The sequence below is a fragment of the Hyalella azteca genome, unplaced genomic scaffold (assembly GCF_000764305.2).
Source record: "Hyalella azteca isolate HAZT.00-mixed unplaced genomic scaffold, Hazt_2.0.2 contig7177, whole genome shotgun sequence".
NCBI lineage: Eukaryota > Metazoa > Arthropoda > Malacostraca > Amphipoda > Hyalellidae > Hyalella > Hyalella azteca.
The window spans coordinates 237,757-263,914 of record NW_025937306.1 but is presented as its reverse complement, the minus strand read 5'-3'; the positions used below and the strand labels follow the sequence as shown (position 1 = coordinate 263,914).

General features: G+C 39.3%; 2 protein-coding genes across 2 annotated transcripts; one reads left to right on the top strand and one right to left on the bottom strand.

Moving 5' to 3' along the window:
- The first annotated feature begins 2,480 nt into the window (after positions 1-2,480).
- Positions 2,481-13,084, top strand: LOC108668196 (pyridine nucleotide-disulfide oxidoreductase domain-containing protein 2). Its single transcript, XM_018155366.2, has 11 exons — positions 2,481-2,610; positions 4,383-4,570; positions 4,847-5,002; positions 5,298-5,451; positions 7,225-7,384; positions 7,777-7,918; positions 8,293-8,500; positions 8,775-8,931; positions 9,536-9,686; positions 10,415-10,522; positions 11,344-13,084. Exons 1-11 carry the CDS (start codon positions 2,520-2,522, stop codon positions 11,533-11,535), a joined length of 1,707 nt encoding a protein of 568 aa, XP_018010855.1. The 5' UTR covers positions 2,481-2,519; the 3' UTR covers positions 11,536-13,084.
- A 491-nt stretch (positions 13,085-13,575) lies between these two features.
- Positions 13,576-25,946, bottom strand: LOC108668195 (flocculation protein FLO11). Its single transcript, XM_018155365.2, has 4 exons — positions 25,889-25,946; positions 15,093-18,672; positions 14,604-14,933; positions 13,576-14,336 (listed from the first exon to the last, which is right to left on the bottom strand). Exons 2-4 carry the CDS (start codon positions 18,365-18,367, stop codon positions 13,673-13,675), a joined length of 4,269 nt encoding a protein of 1,422 aa, XP_018010854.1. The 5' UTR covers positions 18,368-18,672; positions 25,889-25,946; the 3' UTR covers positions 13,576-13,672.
- Positions 25,947-26,158: the final 212 nt, after the last annotated feature.

The window sequence follows — 26,158 nt, the reverse complement described above, 5'->3', positions numbered from 1 at the left end:
GCACTGCATTAACTTTTTACAATAAATGACCGTCTAGGAGCGAGGCATAAAATCTCAATTTGGTTTTACGTCCAACGGGATAAATTGTGTAAAGTTTACGTTAAAAATTATTAGTTATTTTTTCAGTACAGAGCAGAACTATAATTGTGCACACGCATTCTGAACTTGCAAATAATTTAAATATTTGTACATACAGTATTTATATATTATATTTTCTTAAATCACCAATTAATAAGGAATTTAAAATCAACGAAAACGCCTAGACCATCAATAGAACTACCAAATGTACTCAAAAGAAATTAAAACCTAAAAGGTAATTTTAAAGGGCTCGATATTTTATTGCTTTTAAATACTTGTAGTGTTGTAAATTGTTTGTCGTCCTTGCCAATGTCAACGTGCAAACGTCGTATTTCTTTCCTTACTCTTTAAACTAACTAACGTGGCGTCTATTTTGACTTCGCATTTACTTTAGACTTTTCAAAAGTAGTTGATGTCGACTTTCGATCGAGGGCAGTTGTGGCCCCAGACGAGGTCATTGATCAGGAACTTTAAAGAAATAGTTATTTATCTTGATAACCAGGTAACTGGGTTAACAACTAAATAGTTATTTATTTCAATGACCAGGTACGTGAGGTAATTACGAAATAGTTATTTATATTGATAACCAGTTACTTGGGGTAACTACGAAATAGTTATTTATTATGATGACCAGGTACTTGGGGTAATTACGAAATAGTTATTTAACCTGATACTCTCTTGAACATGGTTATTTTTCCAGAATTAGTAAATAATTATTAATTGTGATCATTATTTATTATTTATCATGATCACTTCACAATTGGGGTAACCTAGGAAATAGTTATTAAATATGATAAACTCTTATTTGAGGCAACTATACATATATGGGAGATAATTATTAAACCTAATAACCTCTTAACTTAGATAATTTTACCCGATCACACTATTGCATATGCAGCCATAATTTTACTATGGATAGATATAGTTGGTTTTCAATCAAAGCTACTTCTCAACGTATAAATGTTAATTTATAAACATTAAAATAAAGAATAAAATTCAAGAATATATTTTGTGAGTCTTCTGGTCCGCTACGCAACAGTTGGACAATTGCAATCACAATCAAATATCTTATCTTGAGCGATAAATATTTAGAAGGAAAATGCCAGTTCTGTACGCATTCCTTCGTTAAAAATACATGCATATACTAGGCTTTCAGAAATACTCATATTTCTGATGGCAGGATCAAGAGAGCATGACGGAGGGGAGGGGCGTGACAGAGGGAAGAAAGAAGATGCTTCTTGCCTCACAACTCGGATGAACAATTTTCATCGCACGCTACACATACCGTGCAATATCGAATTGTTAAAACAGTGTATATTCTTGACATGGAAATGGAATAAGTATATATATATTATCTATCACCTAGGGACATTTACACTAGACTAACCGGTGAGATCTATGATTAAATATCACGCAAGATGATCTAAAATGAAGGCCAATTTTGCCAGATTTATCATCAATTTTAATTTATCACTTGTATTATCTAAAATGCAGGTATATTGTAGTGTTTAGAATACAAGTAGGTTCGCTCAAAGTATATATAAATGATCTTATGCTGTTTGGTGGGCGAAAAAATGTGGTCTCGAATGAAAATCATGCAGGAGTTTCCGAATAACTATTTTTGTTCATCTGGTATTATAATATAGGACAGGGTATGTTTTAATACTGAATAGTGTATTCAGAATATAGTTCTATACTTCGATTATTGTTCAAAACTTTTCGATGTCCTCTTTTTGATTTTATTCTTATTAATTCATTCGCACTATTAGATGAAAGATATACCAACGTAAAGTTACCGACTGAATGGTGTAAATATAGAATGATGGTATAGTAGATCACAAAATATTTGTATCATCGGAAAAGATTATTAAATTGCCGTAATAAATACTAGGTTGCGAGGCGAGTCTAGTATATGGTCGAATGCCATTAGTGCATTAGAAACCTTCGCGCCCGCCAACACTTCTGATGGCATTACTTTCAGTATAAACGAGTTGTAATCATCAATGGTCACTATTTATATCTCAGCAACTCTAGCTCTTTTCTCCTGAATTTCATTGAGAATTAAAAAATATTTTGAAGGAACATTTGAAATTAAAATTTACTTCGGTTCCGTCATAACAGAAGTAAATAATATTTCCGAATTCCGAGCTTCGGCTCAACTGCTGGTAAAAGTCAGCTGACATAAAATCATAGAATTGTCGCACGTTTTCTCCAGTCCACTTGGGCCAATTGAATTATCGCGCTTCTATTATAATTTCTTGAAATAAATTTTTAATTTAATGCTGATTAGTTTTTTAATTTTTTATGCCATATTATCTATTTCCATGGCCTTGACGTTGACGGGCTTGACTTAAATGATAATTATATTTGCACTCACACCTCGTCACCTCACAGGTCACACTGTCACAGAGTGCCTGACTGCTGAACTGGATTTTCTTGCAATGAACTTTACAAAGCACAAGTTAGCATGCATTCGTCAACTTTCAACAGTGCATTTGGCAGAAAAATATGATGCTGTTATTGTTGGGGCAGGTTGGTTCATCTTCTAATTGTAACTTGTAAGAAATCAGGTCATTCTCATGTCACTTGGCCATAGCAAACTGATTTGCTTGTGCTGGACAGTGCTGTCATTAAAAAAAATCTTAATTTTCACTATGATAATACCTGCAAGGCTGCAACAAATTATTTATTTTGGTAAATTTGAATGTAGTGGCCTAAATAATATCTTGATCAATCATTAGATCATATAGTAAATAGTATTATTATTAACTAAATATTCAGAAGATCTAACATCTAAAAGAAATTTTGTAGCTGTAATTGCCTGTAAAATGGATAGAAAAGCTCTTAGCATTTGAGTCTAGACTCTAGAGTGGATGTTTTTGAGTCATAGCTTGTAAAGTTGTATGCACAGTGTTGAGCCAATATTGAATGTCAGATTATTATAAAATTCCAGTTAAAATTTACCATCTACATAAAATTTTTGAAAATTGAAAGCAAAAATGCATTGTTTTTCTTATTTTTTATGAAAGAAATTAGGCAAAGCTGCAAAGGCTATAAAAACGGACAAGATTAACCGCAAGCGTGGGCTTTTTGTCTCATTCGTAGGTGACTTATGGCCGATTTTCCTTGATAGAAGCCATAGTAGAAATATTGCCAAATTCTATATTCACACAAAAAAATTTAGTCATTTTAATTGGAATGCAGTAACACAGGCAATATGGTAATTTTTTGTTAAAGGTAAAATTGATAGGATAGAATAAAATCTAATTTTTCCAAAACATTTATTTATTTTACATATGGAGTTGCTAGTAATATAGTTTTCTGTTTTTTTTTTCAATTTCACTGCATAAATTGCAACTTGCAAGATGAGCCCTTTGTGCACAACTCAATTCAATTGAAATACAATTGATAGATCAGACTAAATTGAGACCAAACTCATCCAAAAGTTTATAGAAGAAAACCTTGTCTATATTCTTGTTTTAAATCTCATCTAAATACCAGAAAAATAAATAAGCATTTTAAAATATGTTTCCTAATATCTTAGCCCTAAGAACAGTCACTAATGAGATTTTTGTTGCTGTTACAAAAAGGCTGACAAGAATATTACAATGCTCCTAGTCCTGGACAGGTTCAGATTACAAATTCTGACTGGACTCTAAAAATCCATTAGTTGCCTATGATATTATGTGAGCTTACTTATGTATATCCTATGAGATATAAGTACGTAAGTAGGATATATACATATATCCTATAGGATATTATTTATATCCTATTACTAAGTCTTGAAATGTCAAAAAATCCATCTCCTAAAATTGTAGTTTTAGTTGATTTCACCCTGCATAATCCATGTGTATTGATGGATTCTGTAATTATTTTCTACTTATTTATCACTTTCAATTTCTTGACCAAAAGCCCCCACACTTTAGATTACATCAATATTATTGTTTATGTGATAGGTACAGGTAGCCCAGTCTGGATGTCTTCCTAGCTCAACCTGATGCTGTGGCCCAGTAATCTTCTTATTGTAAAAATCATTGGTCAAATTTGTAATGCACCAAACATTGATAATATTTTGAAAAGTACATAATTCAATGATAATTTCATATAAATAGTTGTATTATATCTTCTTTGTTTTATTCATGAGTTTTAAATAGTTCTTGCAGTTATTATTTTTAAATAAATACATAACTTAATTTTCCACCAATTGACAATTGCAGATCTATAGTGAGCAAGTTAATCTTTGTCTAAATTGGCTTACTTATATTGCATCCTTTTGTAAAGGAATTTGTGTGTTCTCCTATTAGGGCACAACGGCTTAGTATGTGGCGCCTACCTGGCAAGAGCGGGCAAGAAAGTGTGCATTCTTGAGCGTCGCCACATCGTCGGAGGCGCCGCCGTTACGGAAGAAATTATCCCGGGATTCAAGTTCTCTCGTGCTTCATATGTGCTCGGCCTGCTCAGACCACACATCGTGAAGGACCTGGAGCTTGCGGTACTTGGACCTTGAACTTATCATGTGGTCTTGCGGTACATATAACCCTTGAGCTTGTGGTGCTTTGAAAGCAGTTATTTATTGGCTTTTATTTTAATTGCGCTCAGTTGTCTCATTTGATCATGATAACATGACAAATGAAATTCTTTCTTGTTGTGTTTACAAATCCTCTGATGTTCTTCAAGTGAATATGAAACATCGTTGTACAACACTGAAGTAACTATTTCATATTTCTTCATTACATTGCATTATTTAATTGGGAAATACATCCGCTAGAAATACGGCTTGGAGGTGCGATTGCGCGACCCTCATTCGTACACGCCGCTGCTGGAAAACTACTGGCAAGATGGGAAAGGGAAGTCGCTGATGCTGGGCTCAAGTATAGAACAGAACTCACAGCAGATTGCGCAGTTCTCGACAAAAGATGCAGCGGTCAGGAAATGAGGGCTTCTAAATTCTAAGCTAACCTTGTATCCTTCTATACAAAAAGATTATCTTTGCGCGATTAATCCTTCAACTTATTATTTAAGTTCGTTTTAAATGTCTTACTGATATAAGATCTAGTGTTTTTAGAAACGTATTTAATATTTGGTTGAATAATTTATGCTACGTTCTCTAACTCGAAGTTTAAGCCATACATATGAACGTCTTGCAAAAAGGAAGAAAATATTTCTTTTCAGAAATGTTACTGTATTCTGCATTAAATATTCATGAATGCCTCTGACAGAAATATCCTGAATACGAGGCAATGTTGGGAAAATTTGCGGATGCTATCGCTCCCCTGCTTGACACTCCGGCTCCGCATTTGGGCAGCCTGGCGGGCGCTTCTCTGATGGATAAACTCAGAGCTTTGCCCGCCCTTAAACCCATCTTGAAAACAGGTCTCACTCCGCCGGCTTTTTAATTTTTACTTTGAAAGTTGTGTTGAGCTCCTGTATGCATAAAGAGATTATAAAACTGCTCAATATAATTGATAATTTTACTGAGAATTCAGCATTAGCAATCCTTTACTTTAGACGTGGGGATATAAAGTAAAAATAACAGTAAAAAAGTATAATGCTAGATATCAGAACTTGAAACACACTGCATTAGTTTTATCATGATTGGAGTTGTGTGACAGGCTGGTTGACTGGCCTAAACTATTTATTTTTTCGAAAACTTATATTTACACCACTACCTTAACAAGTTTGTTTGATTGGTGTTGCGGCACAAAAAGCTGGCTGTGTATAAGTAACCCAACAACGCAAAGCTGATTCAGGTTACAAATAAACAAATACTGGCAGCAGGGGAAAAGGTTTAGTGGTGTATGTTCAACGAGGGTAAAATGCATACTGACACCCATGCTGCTAACGTACCGTATGTACGACTTTCTGCAGGTACATTAACGTTCGATTATGAATTGCTAAGATCAACACTAAATATTCTGGACCAGGATCTCCCTCTTGCCAGGAACTCTTTGTTTGAATTGCTGTAAAAAGTTTATTTGCGTTTGCATTACAGCAAAAAGTTGGCATTGCCGTAAAGAGTTTGTATTTGCATTGCCGTAAAAAGTTTGTTTGCGTTGCCATAAAGAGTTGGTATGCATTTCTTTAAAGAATTCGTTTGCTTTACCTTAAAGAGTTTGCATTTGTGCTGTCGTAGAGAGTTTGCGTTGGCGTAAAGAGTCTGTTTCATTTCTTTAAAGTATACGTTTGCTTTACCGTAAAGAGTTTGCATTTGTGCTGTCGTAGAGAGTTTGCGTTGGCGTTCCCTCAGGGGGGACTTCTGACACGTGTCTGTGCGCGTCAGAAGCCCTATGGGATTTCGCGCTCCTATGGGGCTTGTTCCTGAGCGCCCCACCGCTGAGCTCGCGGTGTCTGACTGCAGATCTCAGTTGTGGGTTTAAGTTATTATGTAGGTAGGATTCCTTACATTTCCCTTCTCTGTCTCTCTCGTGCGGGCAACCGATGTCCCGTGTAAGCGACCTCTTGTTCGAGTGTCTTCGTTTTTGTTACTTTTCAGCTGTCCCTCCTTGTCACTTCGTCTCTTTGAGATGCTAACGCTACTTCTTTCGAGCATGTTTCGGCGGGCTGGACATCTGAGACCCTTCCACCCCTTGTGCGTGATGACCTATTTTTGATTTGAGAAACTTTTCATAATTGAGACCTTCCGCCTCTTTGGTGATGTTCAACATTACTTTCGGTGCGAGATAGCTAAATAGCTGAAGCGCTAGTAAACATGTGGCCACTAAACTAACTAACTAACTTGCGTTAGCGTAAAAAGTTTGTTTGCACTTCTTTAAAGAATTCGTTTGCTGTACCGTAAAGAGTTTGCATTTGTGCTGTTGTTGAGAGTTTGCGTTGTCGTAAAAAGACTTTGCGCTGACGTAAAGAGTTTGTTTGCATTTCTTTAAAGAATTCGTTTGCTTTCCCTTAAAGAGTTTGCATTTGTGCTGTCGTTGCGAGTTTGCGTTGTCGTAAGGAGTTTGTGTTGTCGTAAAGAGTTTGTGTTGTCGTAAAGAGTTTGTTTACATTTCTTTAAAGAATTCGTTCTTTATATAATTCGTTTGCTTTCTCTTAAAGAGTTTGCATTTGTGCTGTCGTTGCGAGTTTGCGTTGTCGTAAAGAGTTTGTGTTGTCGTAAAGAGTTAAGTTCGACGTGTGTTTGTGTGACAGGAGGCTTGCTGGGGCCGGACCTCCCTCTCTTCCAGGAGCTGCTGACAGCCCCCACGTCGCGGGTCCTGGATCACTGGTTCGAGTCTGAGCCTCTGAAGGCGACGCTCGCCACGGACAGCGTCATAGGAGCGTTCATCAGCCCCAGCACCCCTGGTAGTGGGTGTGTTTATTTTGTCACTAAGAAATAAATCTAAGATGTATCTTTATTTTGGACACACTCATGAAGCGTCTGCATAAAAAGAGTAAGAGTGTTTCTTTCTTCTGCTGAAAATCTATTCAAACAATCCAAGTAATTTCAGTGACTTCATTCCATCTTTGTTTGTAATATCGGTGTTTGTAATCGCCTTATGTATGATGCATTAGCAAAAGAATTTCCATTTCATATTCTTGGCTTTAAAATTCATGGTTAATTTGCTGCTTGTCATACCAGTAATATATAAAATTATTGGTGCAATGCCTGTAATATATAACATCAGTAGCGCCCTACGTGTAATATGTATCACTAATGTCGCCCTACGTGTAACATGTAACACTAATGGTGGTGCACTGCAGGTACGTATTGCTGCACCACGCTATGGCCGAGACGGGGGGCGTGAAGGGGGCTTGGGGCAACCCTGTGGGGGGCATGGGCGCCGTCACCAGCGCCATGGCCCGCAGCGCCCAGGCCAGCGGCGCTCATATTTTTACAAATATGGTATGCTAATTTTCTTTCTTTTTTTTTCTTTTCCATTTGATCGAATTTTCACGGATACACTAAGCTAATTTTCTTTCTGTTTAATATTTTAGTTGTTATTATATTCTGATAATTTTCCTAGGTATATAACTTGAGAGCATCAACTTATGACTCTATATATCATGAAAATGTATTTTTTTTTTGCCCTTATTTAAGATTAACCTTTTTTTAACCTCTCATTTATGGATAAAAAGGCACTATTGTGCTCGTCATGTCCGTCCGTGACTTCATGTTTTCGTCGACGAGAAAATGCGCTCTATGTAACTCACTGCCGTGAGTACGGAGTTATATTTTTTTAGGTAAGCCTATTTTTGAATCATTTTCAATTATTGCAGACAGTGAAACGCGTGTTGCTGAACAATGCCGGAGCTGCTGAAGGTGTGGAGACTGAATGTGGGAAGCGCGTGCAAGCCACCTCCGTCCTCTGCAGCTGCACGCCGCACACTGCGCTCCTCAGCCTCCTCCCGCCAGGCGTCCTGCCTGAACCTTACGAGGACAACATCAGAGCCACCGACTACACCTCACCGGTCTGCAAAATCAACGGTGATGACATATAATGTTAACAATATGTATATAGGTATCTATTCAATATAAATTAAGCATCGTAATAATTTTTTATTAGTTAACCAAAGAATCGTCGTCTTCTTGTTTTAATATTCGATTTATTATCTGGTAAATTTGTTTATTTGTTTATTGCACTTGCTTATTTCAATGATCGGTTATTTTTTATGACCGGTTTTGATATTAAGTCTATCAAGTTTATTGATATTTCAACAAACAAAATTAAAAAAATTGACGTTCTGACCAATTCCTTCAGTTGCACTGAAGAGCCTGCCGAATTTCAAAGCAAATCCGAACTCGTCGGAGCGGCAAGCCGCACGTCACCTCGGCAGCACCATACACCTCAACTGCGAGCGCTCGGACATGATAGAGACAGCGTACCAGCGGTGCCTTCACAACCTCGTACCTGACCGGTGAGTTATGGTAGAGACAGCGTACCAGCGGTGCCTTCACAACCTCGTATTGCCTCCACAACCTCGTACCTGACCGGTGAGTTATGGTAGAGACAGCGTACCAGCGGTGCCTTCACAACCTCGTACCTGAACGGTGAGTTATGGTAGAGACAGCGTACCAGCGGTGCCTTCACAACCTCGTACCTGACCGGTGAGTTATGGTGACGTGCCTTTCAACGCCTCCACAAGACGGTGGTTCTTTAACAATGATTCAATCACAATTCTACATTGGTGTGTAGAACCATCCGATATCATAACTTGCTTGCATTTACAAGTTACTTGGTCTTTATAATGATTTTTAATATGATAGAAGTTGAACTTCATTGAATTAAGATAATCGTTTCACGTATTCTCATAAAATAATAAGCGTATTCATTAAATGCTGAAGTAGTCAAAACATGTTGCTATGTTGCTAACTTTTGTCGTTGTTAATCACCGTAAAAGGGCACAGAATCTACCTTAGAAATTCCTACTCATGACTCATGTATTGCAACCTAGCTATTTTCAAAGATAGTGAATCATAACATGGAAATATTTGAGGATCTCAGAGCATGAATGGTTGCAGACCTTTGCTGGAGATGACGATTCCCAGCAGTCTGGACCCAACCATCGCGCCGGCAGGGTGTCACGTGGCGCTCTTCTTCACGCAGTATCTGCCTTACGCGCCTCAAGATGGACCTTGGGACCAACAGTCCAAAGACCGTTACGCTAAACAGGTTAACCACTCTATAATCTCAAACAACATCTGAGTTTTTGTGCTGCTGTTCAATCTTTCAAACCATTTTTTTCTGCTTTGAACAACACATAATTTTTGGCTTTTGTATCAGTAGAATTAATCTTGCTTAGTGTTCATTCTCAAAACTATAGTAATAACAATGATCTAATTCATTTTACTGGCAAACATTGTATGGGAGTTTTTGATTGTATTTTGCAAGTGAGATCATAATGAAATAAGATGCAAAACTGCAACAAAGTAGCATCGTAGTAGGAAGTAGACACGTGGGCTCTGATTTTCGTAGAACGTAGCAACCTCATAAAACTCGGATAAATTTACCGTACACTCAGCGTCATTAAAGTAATCGATAATAACGTTCTCGCTTGCCCAGCAACTCACAAAGTTATCAATAATAACCAGTGGCAGGTGTTGAGAAACGTTCAAATCTATCGATAGTAACGTTTTCAGTTGCCCAGCAACACACGAGGTTATCAACAATAAGTAATAACAGGTGTTTAGAAACGATCATAATAATCGATAATAAAGTTCTCAGGTGTTCAGCAACACACAAAGTTATCAATAATAACAAATGGCAGGTGTTTATAAGCGTTCAAAATTATAGTTATCGATAATAACGTTCTCAGGTGCCCAGCAACACACATAGTTATCAATAATAATGAATGGCAGGTGTTTATAAGCGTTGAAATTTATCGATAATAACGTGCTCAGGTGTTCAGCAATGTGGACGAGTACGCCCCAGGCTTCAGCGACAGCGTCGTGGGCTACGAGGTTCTCACGCCGCCCGACCTCGAGAACATTTTCGCCCTCCGCGGTGGCGTGAGTTGCTTGAAGGAAAAATAAGCTTATTATCTTACGTTATTCCTGTCTCTAACATCGGATATATTGGCAACGTTTGCTGCATTACCAAAGATTTATCTTATTTTGAGCTACGGATCCGACAGATTCAGGCTCATCGAAGCATTATCAATATTAGTTGCTTCTATAGACTGACGAATTAGTTATTAGTATTGTGTACCATTTTCGCAGAGCTTTGTGCTCTCGACAAATATCCTCTAAGATAAATTTTTTTTTTAATTTAAAAGATGTTATTTTTCCCATTTTGAAAAAATTTTTTTTTGAGATATGTCTCATTTTTCCAGCAGCAATGATATTGTACCGTCTTCGTTGAAGCTTTGGTAATTCTGCAGAACATTTTCCGCGCATTGCTGTCTCTGGATCGGTTATTATGGTCTCAAAATAAGTATAAATCTTCCTTAAATTGTGCAGAACATTTTCCGCGCATCGCTGTCTCAGGATCGGTTATTATGGTCGCAAAATAAGTAATTCTTTTTTAAATTGTGCAGAACATTTTCCACAGATCGATTTATCAGGATTGGTTATTATGGTCTCAAAATAAGCAATTGTTCTTTAAATTGTGCAGAACATTTTCCACAGATCGATTTATCAGGATTGGTTATTATGGTCTCAAAACAAGTCATTCTTTTTTGAATTGTGCAGAACATTTTCCGTGCATCGCTGTCTCAGGATCGGTTATTATGGTCTCAAAATAAGTAATTGTTCTTTATATTGTGCAGAACATTTTCCACGGATCGGTTATTATGCTCTCAAAATAAGTAATTCTTCGTTAAATTGTGCAGAACATTTTCCACGGATCGATGTCTCTGGATCGATTGTTCTGGTCCCGCCCGAGCCCTCTAATGCCTGGACCCCGCACTCCCGTGCCTGGGTTGCTGTTGTGCGGGGCGGGGAGCCACCCTGGGGGCGGCGTTATGGGCTCACCAGGCTACATCGCAGCCCAGGTGCTGCTGGCCGACAGAAATAGGAAGTAACAAGACGGAAGATTGTGAACTGGGCGGTAAAAACAGGAAGCAGTGAGACTGTTGATTGTGAACTGGACGGTAAAAACAGGAAGCAGTGAGTCTGTTGATTGTGAACTGGACGGTAAAAACAGGAAGCAGTGAGTCTGTTGATTGTGAACTGGACGGTCAAAACAGGAAGCAGTGAGTCTGTTGATTGTGAACTGGACGGTAAAAACTAAAAACTGGGAGCAGTGAGGCTGTTGATTGTAAACTGGACGGTAAAAACTGGGAGCAGAGAGGCTGTTGATTGTGAACTGGACGGTAAAAACTGGGAGCAGTGAGGCTGTTGATTGTAAACTGGACGGTAAAAACTGGGAGCAGTGAGGCTGTTGATTGTGAACTGGACGGTGAAAACAGGAAGCAGTGAGGCTGTTGATTGTGAACTGGACGGTGAAAACAGGAAGCAGTGAGGCTGTTGATTGTGAACTGGACGGTGAAAATAGGAAGCAGTGAGGCTGTTGATTGTGAACTGGACGGTGAAAACTGGGAGCAGTGAGGCTGTTGATTGTAAACTGGACGGTAAAAACTGGGAGCAGAGAGGCTGTTGATTGTGAACTGGACGGTAAAAACTGGGAGCAGTGAGGCTGTTGATTGTGAACTGGACGGTAAAAACTGGGAGCAGTGAGGCTGTTGATTGTGAACTGGACGGTAAAAACTGGGAGCAGTGTGGCGGTTGATTGTGAACTGGCCGTAACATACGTAGCTAAACGGATAGTTGTGAATTAGCCGATAAAAACAGGAAGTATCTCATAGTAACTACTGCTGGAAGTATCTCATAGTAGGAAGTATCTCATAGTAACTTCCAGGAGCTGCCATATGAACTCAAGTGACTTATAAGGTGATTTCTTTTATCTATAAACTGTAATTCAAACACGTGTTATAACCTCATGTCATCTACATACTACTTTTGAACTTCGTGTCTGTGATACTTGGTGCCTCTCTATTTAACATAAAAGATTATACGTATCTATATTTGAAGTAAACAATTGTTATCATTCCGTAATTTATGAACTGAAGGTGTTCGGTGACACCTTTGCCGCAATGTGAGATCTTCTATGATATTATAGTAGGCAGTATGTCAATGCTCAACTTGTTCCAAAATAGATATTGTTTATTGTACTATAGTTATACTCTCGGCGCAGACCTCAGGTGAAGCGGGTACGGACTTGTGTGGGTGGTGTTCCGTGTGGAACTTGGTGCTCTCTTGCTCAAATATTTGCTCATTTTTTTATATTTTTGGTTCTGGGTGTTTTGCAATATAAGTTACTTTAATTTTATACTAACTATTGTTTCTTGCATGTTCTAGCTCTCTATTCTTGAAAATGTATAATCATATAATGCGTTCTTATCCTGGACTATTGTTTCCACTGTAACTGACATGCTTTGTACACATACTAACTAGATAATATAGCGAAATGCACGGAGATTTAGTTTAAGATTACATGTATGGCAATAAACATACAAGGTTTTAAATGAAACGCCTCTATTTAAGAATTTCTAATAAAGGTTTCTGAACGAACTATATTTTCAACACATGTCGAGGCACACAGAAGGCTGTTAGACTTAATAGATACATTTAACACCAATTACTGTCCAATTGCGTTAAGGTCTTTAATATCTGCAGGTTTAAATGCTTATTTCAATGACAAGAAATCCAATGCTCGATTCACAAACTTCGTTCCTCATTTATGGTAAATTAATCGAGAGAATTACATGTGAGTACTTGATTGTCGTTTTATACAACACAAATGTTTCTATTATTTAGCAGAACAAGGAGATTGATAAACTCGTTGATCATCGAAACAAAAAATTAATGGCGTTCTAAAACAACTGTTCTACCAACTTGGGAATAAAAAATACTTTGAGCTCTACGGAGTGCGTATACTCCGCTTGTGCGTAAGATGAAGGTCCGAAACATTTCCAGGGCCTAAACTTTAAAAAAAGTTGAGAGATCGTAAGTTTATCAGCCAGTCATTGACGGCCTTTCAAGCAAAATCCACCAATCAAAGATAAGATAATAGAGCGTAAATACTTACGTTCACTTAGCGATTTTTGAAAGTAGGTTTTGAAAGTTAGGTGAAATAGAACAGACGTTGCTTTATTGAAATCAGTTTTGCAATCGATCCAGCAATTCTGACAAATCAGTTAGCGGCTGTGTAGTTTTATTGAGAACAACTACCTGACCAGCCAACCCATCCTCGACATTACCGATCACGAAATCTCTTTCAAAGCTGTTGTCTGCCTGAGCTTGAGGATACTCAGTGAGTTGAGCATTGCTGGCGCTGAGGTCTTCAAGAGTGGATGACACCAGAGTCCTGCTTTTGCCTTGACGCCACAAAACCACGACATTCAAATCTTCGGACGCCACGCTGAGAAAAGCCGACAACGCAGCTTCGTGGTTCGTACCGCCATAGCCTTGACTGGATCGACCTGGAGTAGTAGATCGGCTTGCTCGGTCAGAAGGCAAAAGTCTCCACGGCGGAGAAGAACTTCGTTCTCTCCTCGACTTAGTGCTGATCTTTGCAACTTCTTCTACAATTGGAAATTCCTCAGCTCTGGAAGGCGCGCGGCTGGAAGATCTACTGCTGGAGTGATGTGCGCGTCGTACATGCCACAGGTTGTCGATACGAGAGTCGGGACGCGCAAACGCGGCAGCAGAAGAAACTCCCGAGCTGAACCTCCTGCTCTGGACCAGCGCTCCCGAGACCACACCCCAGTGCGCCTTGTGTCCGTTGAACTTACCGGGCTGGTGGTTGTGCTGTGCATCGTACCTGAGTTTAGCTTGTTAAGAAAAATGCGTTTACATAGGAAAAAAAAATAATAGATGTTGGGATTGTATTGATTCAAACGGGCTAGAAAATATTCATTAAAAGAAAAGAAATATTAGACAATGTAGTAACATGCGTAATCAATACGAGTCCTTTCTAAATAATTTCAGCGGGAGGAAAACATAGAACATTTGAGCAAGAATGGTAGACATCATGTAGCAAATAAGATGCAGTTCGCCACGTTAGAACTCGATAATTTTTAAAGGATACGGGACGAGAAGAAGAGCTCCAGCTAAAATGAGTTCCAAGAAAACGTGTTTGTCTTGCAGGATTCCTCGTCTGACGCAAGCCTCCATCGAGTAGCCAAGTTTCAGGTTGGCCAAGCTAGCCAGTGACTCAGCGCTGAACATTTCTCCGTGGGTAGAAAACCCTTTTGTTCTCGCTTCTTCCAGGAGTTCATTAGAAGACACCCCGCCAGCTTTCCCTGGAGGTGAGCCTGGAGTAGTTGGGGTAGCGGGAGGTACTGCGCTAGGGCATCGTGATGACGCTCCACTCGGACCACATATTTGACTGGCCATACTTAGCGCAACCAATCCACATCTGTGGAAAACAACGTGGATATATACTTGAAATTTCAAGTTTAAAGCGTTATGATAGTTTTCAATATTCAATATTAATTACGAATCACAAGATTGAAAAACGACATTAACGAAACTGATGGCACTACATTTTTTTCTAACGAGACAACCTCTTACTCACTGCGGGCCCCGCTGAATAATTGGTCGTATTTGGGTATACATGGCGACGGTGTCCACACCTTCCACCAGAAAGCCCCAACGTACGGCGCTCCTGAAGACGCCGCCCACTTCCTCTTCCGCAGACGGTAGCGGCATGTCGGATCTGTCCACGACCAGCTTACCGGACGCGGAGAAACTCATCAGAGGAGACGACGCTGAACTCTCTGGCTGAGAACTCTTAGCAAGATGTGCCGATGGGCTTGTTTTTGCCCTTTGACACGTTGGTTTTGAGGGGGGTGGTGGAGGAGGAGCCATCTTGCGATCACCAAGTTCCGTTTGGGAGCTTTCCGTTTCTAATTTTGTTTCTGCTAATTTTTCTAATGTACCCTTAGCATTTTTACTAGAATTGTGAAACAAAATTGAATTACTTGGATTTGGAGGCAAGGGAGGAGTCAAGGATTTCTTTTGTCTCGCTGGAGGTAACGGCGGACTGAGAAAGCTAGCGTTATTAGACGTGAAGGAAGGCGAAGTGTCTGAAGTAGTTGAGTTTGTGAGCATTGATCTAGGTTCAGCATTGGTTTCTCTAGGACGAGTGAGATTTTGTGGGGCGGCCATTAGTAATGTAGGAGGGAGAGGAGAAACATTCGGAGACCGTTCTTCAGGCAAAGGTGTTAGTTTGGATGAGACACAGATGACAGACCCAACATCGGATGGCGAAGACATGGTTCTTTCTTCTTCGTTGGTTTCTTCGTTCAACATTGAAAGCATAAACGAGTTAAATTCGGTGAGTCGGTTGTGCTCTAAAGCTGAAAAGTTCGTATTTTTTACCGGAGGAGACGGAGGTGGGGATCGTCGGAGTGAAGTTGATCTTTGTGGTGCCGGTGGAGGACTTAACACCCTCTGAGGACTACGCAGTTCTGGCGCGATAGGTATTAGCAAATACATGCGTTGAGGGGGTATGGGCCCGATAGCGTGGGGCGGGACAGGGGGAGCACACTCGTTGTAATAAGTAGCGGGTGGAGGAGGTAAAGGAGGTAGACATGCATCGTCAGAAGGAGGAGGGGGTAAAGGAATCGGGTTGAAATCATCATCATCAACTGGTGGAGGAGGGACTGGAGGAGTCTTAGATTGGGTTTTCATAGAGCGTGGTGGGGGAGGTGGGGGAACATTGCCGTAAGAGACAGCAGAGGTCTTACTCTCGTAGAAAGGAGCAGACGCAGACCCATCTTGCGGGCTGTCAGAACGAACAAAATAAGACGTTATTGAAGAAGAATCAGAATTGCATGCATCGTGATAGTTTAAAGTTCCTACAAAGTTAGCTGATGTAGGAAGAATTATAGTGTCAGAAACAGGAGTAATGTCGGGCGGAGTGTCAGCGACTTCGTGGATAGTGGGCAGTGGGCCAAATACAGGGAAGGATCGTCCTCCGTTGAAGGTATTATAGCTTAGTGTTTCACTGAAAATTTCTTCTATGATAATGCCATTTTCCGTTTCTGTTACGTTGCTGTTGGTTGGGGAATACCCGTTAGGCTCGATTTCGTTCGATATCCCTTCTGATGGTCGACTACTTCGAAGCCAGTTTGTAAGATGAGCATTATTATTATTCGATTGTACGTCGTATCTGGAATCACTCGTGAGGTTTCTCCTCGTGCATGGAATACTAGTTTCAGCAAGGAAAGCAGGCGAATTTGACATACTGGAATTCCCAGATGAACTGATTTCTTTCATTGACGATGAAGAAGGGTTCCTCACGATAGCGGCCTCTCTCAAATTCTCCGGTAACTCAGTTATTTTATCCTTTTCTTCTTCTAACTGGCAAAGTTCAGCTATCACTGAGGTAGTGTGGACATCTGGACTGCTGTCTCTGTGTGAATAATCGGCACTTTCAGTGTCTGCTCTAGATCCTAGTCTAATTTCACATTCACTTTCAGGATAGATACTTTCGTTTTCAGCAGCTTCGACTTCGTCTGCTAAATCGATATTAGAGTTGCATTCTGAATATCTTTCCAGATTTCCTTTATTACCAGAATTATTATCCAAAACCGCGTCGTCTCTGGATGGCATTAAAAAGCTCTCTTTTTCAAAACCTTCATCAGATTCCTTGGTAGTGCGATGCTCGACAGAGGCTGATTTCTTCTCTCGTGAAGGCACAGGAGTCACCGAGCAGGACAACGTGCATGTGGGCGACGTCGATGGAGATGCGAATGCGCTGTCAATAGTTTGGTCCGTTTCGTCTTGAGAGTGAACGGACTGGCTGGCTCGAACTCTATTACTTTGGGATACAGCTGGGTTCTCATTTGAGTCAGTATCTGTACCAATTGAATCGATACCAGTGTTCATTGTAATTGTGTCACTTGGTAGTGAGGACAGAGACTGATCAGGTGAAGACTGTGGAGAAGAACGTCTCGCACGGTCTGAAGACCCGGTGTTACCCTCGGTCGATTTTTTGTGAGATTCTGATACGGAGCGAGTAGGGATTGATTGATCTTCAGAGGTCTTTGAATAACTATGAGATGCTCTCTCTGAATGCAATGGGGATACGCAGATGGTATCTGGTGTACGACTGTCTTTGGCTTCAACGTCATCCGGCGAACTTCGCGCCGAGTTTTCGGGCTCTGTTTTTTCCACCTCGTGAAAAGTTGGCGTTGTTATAAAATATTGATCTGGAACATTGGAGAGGTTATCGGAATTGAGAGAGAATGACGGAGATGTACAGGTGTAAGTAACGCTTGGGTCAGAGGTAAATTGTTGAATGTTAGGAGAACATGAGGTGAGCGTGTCGGTGTTCATTGGGGACACTCTTTCAGCATGAGGAGGTAAGGGTGAAATATCCGAGTCCTGCGTGAGAAGTAACGAGGCTGAAAGAGTTGATGAAAGATCCGAGTCAGGCCTCAGTAACAGAAGGGTGTTCGTGTGTGATTGGCAGTGTTCATTCGACACCGGGTTTTCGTTAGACTCGAGCCGATGCGACACGTGGTTGTCTTTGGTCAATTCAGAGGGTGGTGGCGAAATAAACGGAGGAGGGTCATACTCCGAATTAAATTCGGGCGATGGTGGATCGTATGAATAAATGAACATTGGAGGTACTGACCTACTTGAATTTCCCGAGGGGTTCGTTGGAGATGGAAACGAAAGAGAATCTGAACAGTCGATGGGAGGAGGAGGCGTGAACGACGGAGTAGACAATTCGTTGCTCGGCGAGCGCAGATCGTCGTCGTGCGACTGCTCAGCTTGGAATGATTCGTTGTCATTGGAAGGGATTATCATGTTCACATTTGGTCCCGCTTCTTCAGTCATATTAGTGCGAACGTTTAGATATCGATTGAAAACAAAATCCAAATAATCATAATATGATCTCTGAGCCGCAATGGCCCGTGAGTATAAGTGCTGAGATACACTGAGGAAAGATTCAGCTCTTCGAGGAGGAGGAGTTGGAGGGCTGAGTTTTCCGGAGAGACTTGAGCTTATGCTTGGGCAAGATGAGTAAATGCTTGAATGATCGTAATTACTATCAGAATCGTGAGGGTAGGAGTGCCAAGATGATCTGTTGTCGAGGATACTTTTCCGTTTGACATTGAAATCGTGTGCTTGTTCGGCAAGATCTGGCGCGGTGGGGAAATAGGGTGCGTTAGTAAAATCAGGAAAAGTGGAGCATTCAGAGAAATAATATGGACGATCTGAGGGTGTGATGTTTGAATGTTTGGTGTTATTGATATTAAATGAAGTTGAACGGAGAGAAGCACGGGAGAAGGACCAGCCTTTGGCCTCGCTGGTCATGCTACCATCTGCAAAACGGAGACGTTGGGGATTGACTTGGATGAAGAAAATGGTATCATGAATAAAAATGCATGAACGATCAAAAATGTTATCGTCCACAAGGGTTCATACCTGCAGTACAAATTTTATTTACCCGAGGATACTCTCAGCTCTCATTTCTCTCTCGATTATTTCAGTCTCCTGCAATTTTCTCTCACAGAAAATTTGTTCACTACAGTTCATAGAGAAATGTTCCTGGCAAACACGGTATACATATTGTTTACTGATTGCGTTTATCAGAAACTTGCATTCATGCAAGCAATCGAAAGTCTTTATTTTACGCAGTGCAATCCAGTATTAAAATGTATTTTTCTCTGTATTTCGAACCCTCTCCTCATGACAAAATGAGCGTCGAGGCCATAGATGATTATATTTTTCTGTAATACGTTTGTTGCACACATTTTCGCGGCAAAAAACTTAGCGCAGCTCCACGTGACTTGCTGAAACTTTAGGAATCTACGATTATGATAATATAATTTTCAATGTTATACATGAATCATAAATAAAAGGGATAGTCCACCCGTAAAGGTAATAATATTGAACAAAACTGCCGCGTCGGCAGACTGCAGACATCGTGGTCACTGGTCACTATCTCAAAGTCAAACATACGTCTCGTCATCGCGGACAAAGAACGCAAATTTCAGCTGATCCGCAATATAAGTAACAAAAATTATTGTTCATGAATGTTGACAAGACAATTAAATCTCATAGTATATAAGTGGTGACTCATTTTTTAAACATATTTCTCGGACCGTGTGATTAGATATAGGCAAGCAGATAAAATAACAAAGTGTAAACAATTTGGTATTCATGATATCAAATAAATACTTTCTCATTAGTATAAACAAAGATCATTTAGAGGATCCTTATTTTTCTTCATTAACAATTAACCCCATAATTCATGTTCCAGAACAGCCAATATTACGCAAACTGCTTTGCACCATCATTGAGTGTATATATTGCAAATATAAAATAATGATTGATGCGCTAGTTTCCACTGGTATTACTGATAACCATTCTACTGTTAGAATTATGACACTTTCCAATAATTGGGGAAAATAAGTAATACAAATCATTTCGACAAAGCCGATAATTTGAACACAAATTTTCGAACAAAGTACGAAAGCGAAATATTTGACTTGATACCAAGCGAGTGACAGTCGCCGGCAGCGTAGCACGGCTCTGCCAACGCGGTGACTCAACGTGGTCATTTCTGTGTTACCTCTTTCAGGGTCACATTCTGCCATGAATATAGATGACAAAACAATGAATAAGTCTTTATAAATTAATAGACTATGAACGATTCATTGCCACTAGTTATGAAGCACTGCACTCAGAAAGATAAATTTGTGAAATTTCTGAAGGTTTATTTACTTCAGGACTTCAGTAGGATTTGGCAAAAGATATGAATCCTGATCTCTTACTACATCCAAAACTGAATATTGAAATGAATTCAGTTTTACGAGTGCCGGGGCAGGAACTATGAATAATAATCATCACAAAGATTCAATCAATTTATACATCCTTATTTACAACATCGCACACTATCCACCTACGGTACTTCACTTCTGAACGGAAATCAAGAAGCTCAAGGACTATAAATAATTTTTTACGCAAATTCTAAACAAATGTAGAACGGAATACCCCGATTTGAGTTTAATATATTTCTCGTAGAAAAGACGAATAAAGCAATTAAATGTGACAGATGAACAAGAACTTGGCAAGATCACTCACAAGTTACCGGAAATGCTTTGCGGTTCATCACGCTCTGCCCTGTACGATAGACGGGGAAAAGAGTCCCCGGCAACCTCCTAAGAAAGCGTACATAAATAGCCGGGACGTCATTCTGTAAACTCTATGTTCCGTAAACATGGCCAGATAAACAGCCTCGTTAATACCGTCTTAAGCCTTGATCAGCCTCTACTTCGCTCTATACAGGCATGCCATCCACCTGAGAGATAGCACGCTGTGTGAATCGCGTTGTGCTGTATATCATAACTGTCGCATTATTAGCATGAAAGGCAATTCATCTCAGGTGTAATTTTGATGTTAGCAATTACAAAGACAAATAAAAATAAAAATTACAGAGGCAAATGCAAGAGTTCAACTCACTCCATCTTTCTTGGTCGATTGGTATCATATGATGGCAAATGATAGCTCGGATCAGATGAAGCCTTCTACCGTAAGAGGAATGACAATTATCTGTGATGACGTTACTATGATTTCTCTGAGATGTGCAGAATAAAATCAGGCCTGCGTTTTTTTCCGGAGTTTTTTCTCCTAATTTCTCCTCTGCATTGTTGAAAGCAACTCGCCACCTTTTCTTCATACAGATACCTGATTATATCTTCTCGATTTCATTTTTATTTCAATCATAAAGCACATTTATAGGTCCTAGTTCTGGTTTTCCATTTTGTCATGGACTATTTCATATTTAATCCTGATCGGATTCTTCGAAAGTTGAACTCAAATTTAAACTATTCTCTTCTCACATTAATTGCGGAATTAAAAAAGAGCTAATATTGCGAAGCCATCTATGTTTGCCTAATCCCCAATCCCATTATCACAGTTCATGTTCACCCTTCATTCTAAATGGAACCTACACGTCATCTTGAGCACATTTGTTGTGGCTTATTTGCAGTGGCATAGCTTCAGCTGGTGGTTTTACGGTGTTGCTGCAGCCGCCCGTCTAGCAGCGGCAGCAACACTGAACTATTTCTGTGTCTGGCACCAGCCTCACCGCGGCAGCTTCTAACCAAGCAGACGTGCTGGTCGTTTTAAACGCTCCTAGGGGCAGCGAACAACTCCAAATTTTGCTTCTAAAGATGTAAATACGGAAAATTGTTGAGACGAGTATATACAGTTGATCATTATTGAGAATTAAAGTTATTTAACGTAGTTCTATAGTATAATATAATTAAAGTTACATTAAGATAATTTAATTTAGTTGCACAGTCGATATAGAGGTTTGAATTGTACTTTTCTATTTGTAGTGAATGAAAATCTTTGAACATCGTATCTTTCAGGTATGTCTTCCAACCAATCGCAGTTTATCGTCGGTATTTGGAAGCAAAATATGAATTTAAAATTCATTCTTAAAATTCAAACATACAAGAGACTTCTGAAACGACTATTCGAAGTTTCATGTGTTTGAAGTCTTGTTTTCGACTGTTGCAGTTGTTTGTGTGGCAGCAGTTGTTTTGAAAATAAGCTAGCATGTTTGGAGTGTCCATAATAATTGTTGCAATTAGAGCCATGTTTAGGTCTCACTAATCGCTTCATCACTTACTTAGAGCAACACAGACGCCTGCCAGTACCTGACGGGATCGCAACTGAAAATTTCATCTCAAGACTAGACATTCTTCTATCTAAAATGTGTTTTAAATATTATCCAATTCTTTGACGCGCCTTAGTACTACGCATACGGGACGCGATGGCCCTTTAATTCATTTTGAACATGGAAAAAAGTCAGCATTATAATATTTACTCTGGAAGTACATTTCTTAGGTACCCGATTCTACTCTCTTGCTGGATATACATATAAGTACATAAAAAAATATTAAAATAAAGATAGATTTACAAAAAGAATGAATTTTTAAGCGCCTATAGTGACGCACGTCCAGTTGATAATGTACTTTTTGAGGATTTTACCAATTCAAGCTTAGAATTGTCCACATATACGATGATTGGCGAGTCGTGCGCGGTTTAGCATCTACAGACCCTAGACATTAACATTGTGCCTTTATTAATTCAAAGCTACGGTCGCTGCAAGATATTGGGCACAATTACTGCGATAGAAAACTACACCTCACCTGTGAAACATCTATGATTTGTTTGAGTTACATCCCTGCGTACAGAACTCTTCGTATCTAAATCGCCGGCATGCAGCAAAGGCTTGAAATTAAAACTGGATTTTGTCCTAGTGCAAACTCACTCCAAGGCAAGAAAGCTTGTGCCTGCTTACAACGACCACATCAAACTAAAACTGCTTGTGAGCTCCAACACGCCGAATTAATTAGAATTTACACACTGTGGCAATTTTATACAATGATACGCGATGATCCATGCACACAAATGTTCGTTTGTGGCTAATTAGGGAATGAGACGGTAGTACACCTAGTCTTATGTATTGTCGTTATGAAGTAGTTTATGCGTTTGTGTGGATTAAAACTTTTTTTTGTTTAGAAATCATATTAATAGCGAAATATTCTAGAAATATACTGTAAAATGGGGTTACTTTGACCGGCGGGGTAACTTTGACCACTTTTCGCTTTTTTACAATGACCCCCAAAACTCAAAAACGATTCGACATAGAAAAATTTTGTCAATGGCCATCAAAAGCCTAATACTGAGGCCACATAACACAATAGAAAGATTTAAAAAGTTTGCATATCTAATAGGTTAAAAAATTTAAAATGTGACCCACAAAAAAAAGCCATTATTTAAAGCCTGTCAGAGTACCCCCTCCAATTTTTTTATTTTTTGGTAAAATAACTCCAGGTTTTGATGCATTGTAGAAGAACTCTTCTAGTTACATATGCAAAAGACAAATTTTAGGAAAGTGTCATAGTTTGCAAATGGGGGGTGCTGCCCCCCAATGGGGTAACTTTGACCACCTAATGGCAGCCGTGACGGGGTAACATTGACCGGCTTGGAAATTAAGTAAAAATTACAATAGGCACCTATATAACATATTTTATGTTTGATACACCTATTAATGTTTTTTCTTTATGTTTCAGGCTCTACAGAGTCTTATATATGGTAATTTTAACTTAATTTCCAAACCGGTCAATGTTACCCCGTCACGGCTGCCATTAGATGGTCACATTTTGCCCCTTTGGGGCTGGTGCCCCCATTTGCAAACTATGACACTTTCCTAAAATTTGTCTTTTGCATATGTAACTAGAAGAGTTCTACTACAATGCACCAAAACCTGGAGTTATTTGGAGTTATTTTGCCAAAAAAATAAAATTATTTTACCACCCAGTCAAAGAAACCCCAAGAGCTGGGGTAACAAAGACCATCACTTTTTTTGAAATTACATCAAAACTATGAGAGGCAGGAGCCAGCAATTTATGGTGAGTAAAGCTAGAGTACAGACCTATATTTTGCATGTTTCAATTTAAGTTTAACTTATCTAGTAGAAAAATGGCATCATTTAAAAAAAAAAGTGGTCAAAGTTACCCCATTTTACGGTATGGGATATATCGCACGCTAAGCAGGAATTTAAACAGCGAACACATCTGTTACGTATTAGACAGCTAAACAATAATTAAAGGCTTCTGCTACGTAATTATCGGCTATATAAATATAAACGCTTGAGATGTAGGGCCGGTAACAGTTATGAATCGCTTAGCATAACGGCTACGATAATTATAAACCATCAACACAACAGTGATGCGAAGAAAAACTGAAAGTATGCAGTACTATTACCGAACAACTTTTAGCGAAACTTGAAATAATTTGGGGAAACCCGTTCACACATCCAGTGCAGGCAACATCTGCTGCAAGCGCATGTTTATTTCACGGATAAACCGCTAAGATCTGCAGGCAGAAAATGAAAAATCTAATCATTGCATGAATCGAATTGGAATGACGTGAAACTGGTGTGAATTCTCAGTCGTGTATATACCGCGTCGAGTTAAATGAAGTAGGATATTCGATATATTATCCAATGAATTCACACGACCAAGTTAGTGTGAGTGCCTTTATAGACACTCCTTTCGTCAGACGCGTCAGACGTATTTGTGGCCAATGCCATTATGTGGCTACTGCCAGTGTGGCTAATGCATATGTGGCTAATGCCAGCCTCATAACTCAGGAGAATAGCTATGGCTAAAAATATTCATTAATTGTTCGGTGTGAACTCATGCTCACCAGTCAGACAAATGAGTGAGGCTTTATTCTAATGGCGAAGGACTTTTTCTTGTGTGGGTCATCCTGGACCACGCAGACCGACCTCGCACTATATAAGGGCGTTTCAGTGTTACATGCACAAATTGTGTCAGTATTTGGACATTAATTGTGATCCATGATGCATTAATTTTGTAAGTAAACCGTCCCAATATACCCCAGAGGAAGGGTTCGACTGAACTGGGAACACCGAGATCTGGGATATTTGATTCAGTTTATAAGTTAGCTTCATCTCTTCATGTGAAGGTTAATGTATACAGGGATCTTCCATTCATTGCAATGTAATACAATGTAATTTCTTCTATAAAATGATTCACATAATGCAATAAAAAAGTAATGTAATATATACTTTTGCTAAGGTGAGTGATTTGCTGTGACATGTCCACAGAGGAGATCAGTAAGACGTCCTATCGCTTCAACTAAGTCATCCTATTACATTTCATTTACATTCATCGAATGACTTTGTCGAGTCACATATGACCAAAATGGGAATATTTTATATCCTAAACTGAGTAGTAGAGCAAAAGGGTCCCCAGGGCTCACTGAAAGCTACTCGCACTTTGGATATGACCTAAACCCTTAAGATTGTCCAAAAAAAGCATGAGTGATTCAACCTGAATCACTTATATCTCTGAGTGTACGCTCATCCGAGTTCGTAAACAGGGGAATGGTGGAGATACAAATTTTTCAGAATAAGTGAAGAAATTTTGTACGCCAAGCAACCAAAGCAATTTTGGTGTAAGGTGTAACAGCTCCTCGATCAGGCATACACAGTATTCAATCAAGAACCACGAATCGTTCGGTGATCTGTCGAACAAAAGTATTGTGTATTGATATTATTATTGAAATTGGATGTTATTAGGATGATAGAATGATGCTTCAGAGGCATCATTCTATATTATCCTATCCTGCTAACTTGCAATTAACTTGGTTATAATTGTTGTCATCTGAATGTTTTTAGTGAACAATTTGCAAACATACAGAAACTGATGAGACAAAACCCTAAATAATTTAATTATCATTAATTTACTCTGGCCCGTAGATTAACTTTATTGAATCTACAACAAAAGATAACAATGAAATGCTCACCTGGACTGGAAATTCTCCACTTGACCGACCTTTTCTCTGTTTTTGCACTTAGTGCCCATCGTCAATAGACGATGTATAAGGAAACAGGAACTCTTTTCTTATGAATTTTGTATTATAGTTCGCTTCAGCAATTGCATACAAGTAAGTACGTTTGCTATCTGGAAAAGAAACCAGTCAAGAAATGTGACCGAGTTCTTATTATAACTTTACCACTTCAAATGAGAAGACAATTACGCCATGAATTATTGGTAGGCGATCAAGCCAAAAATT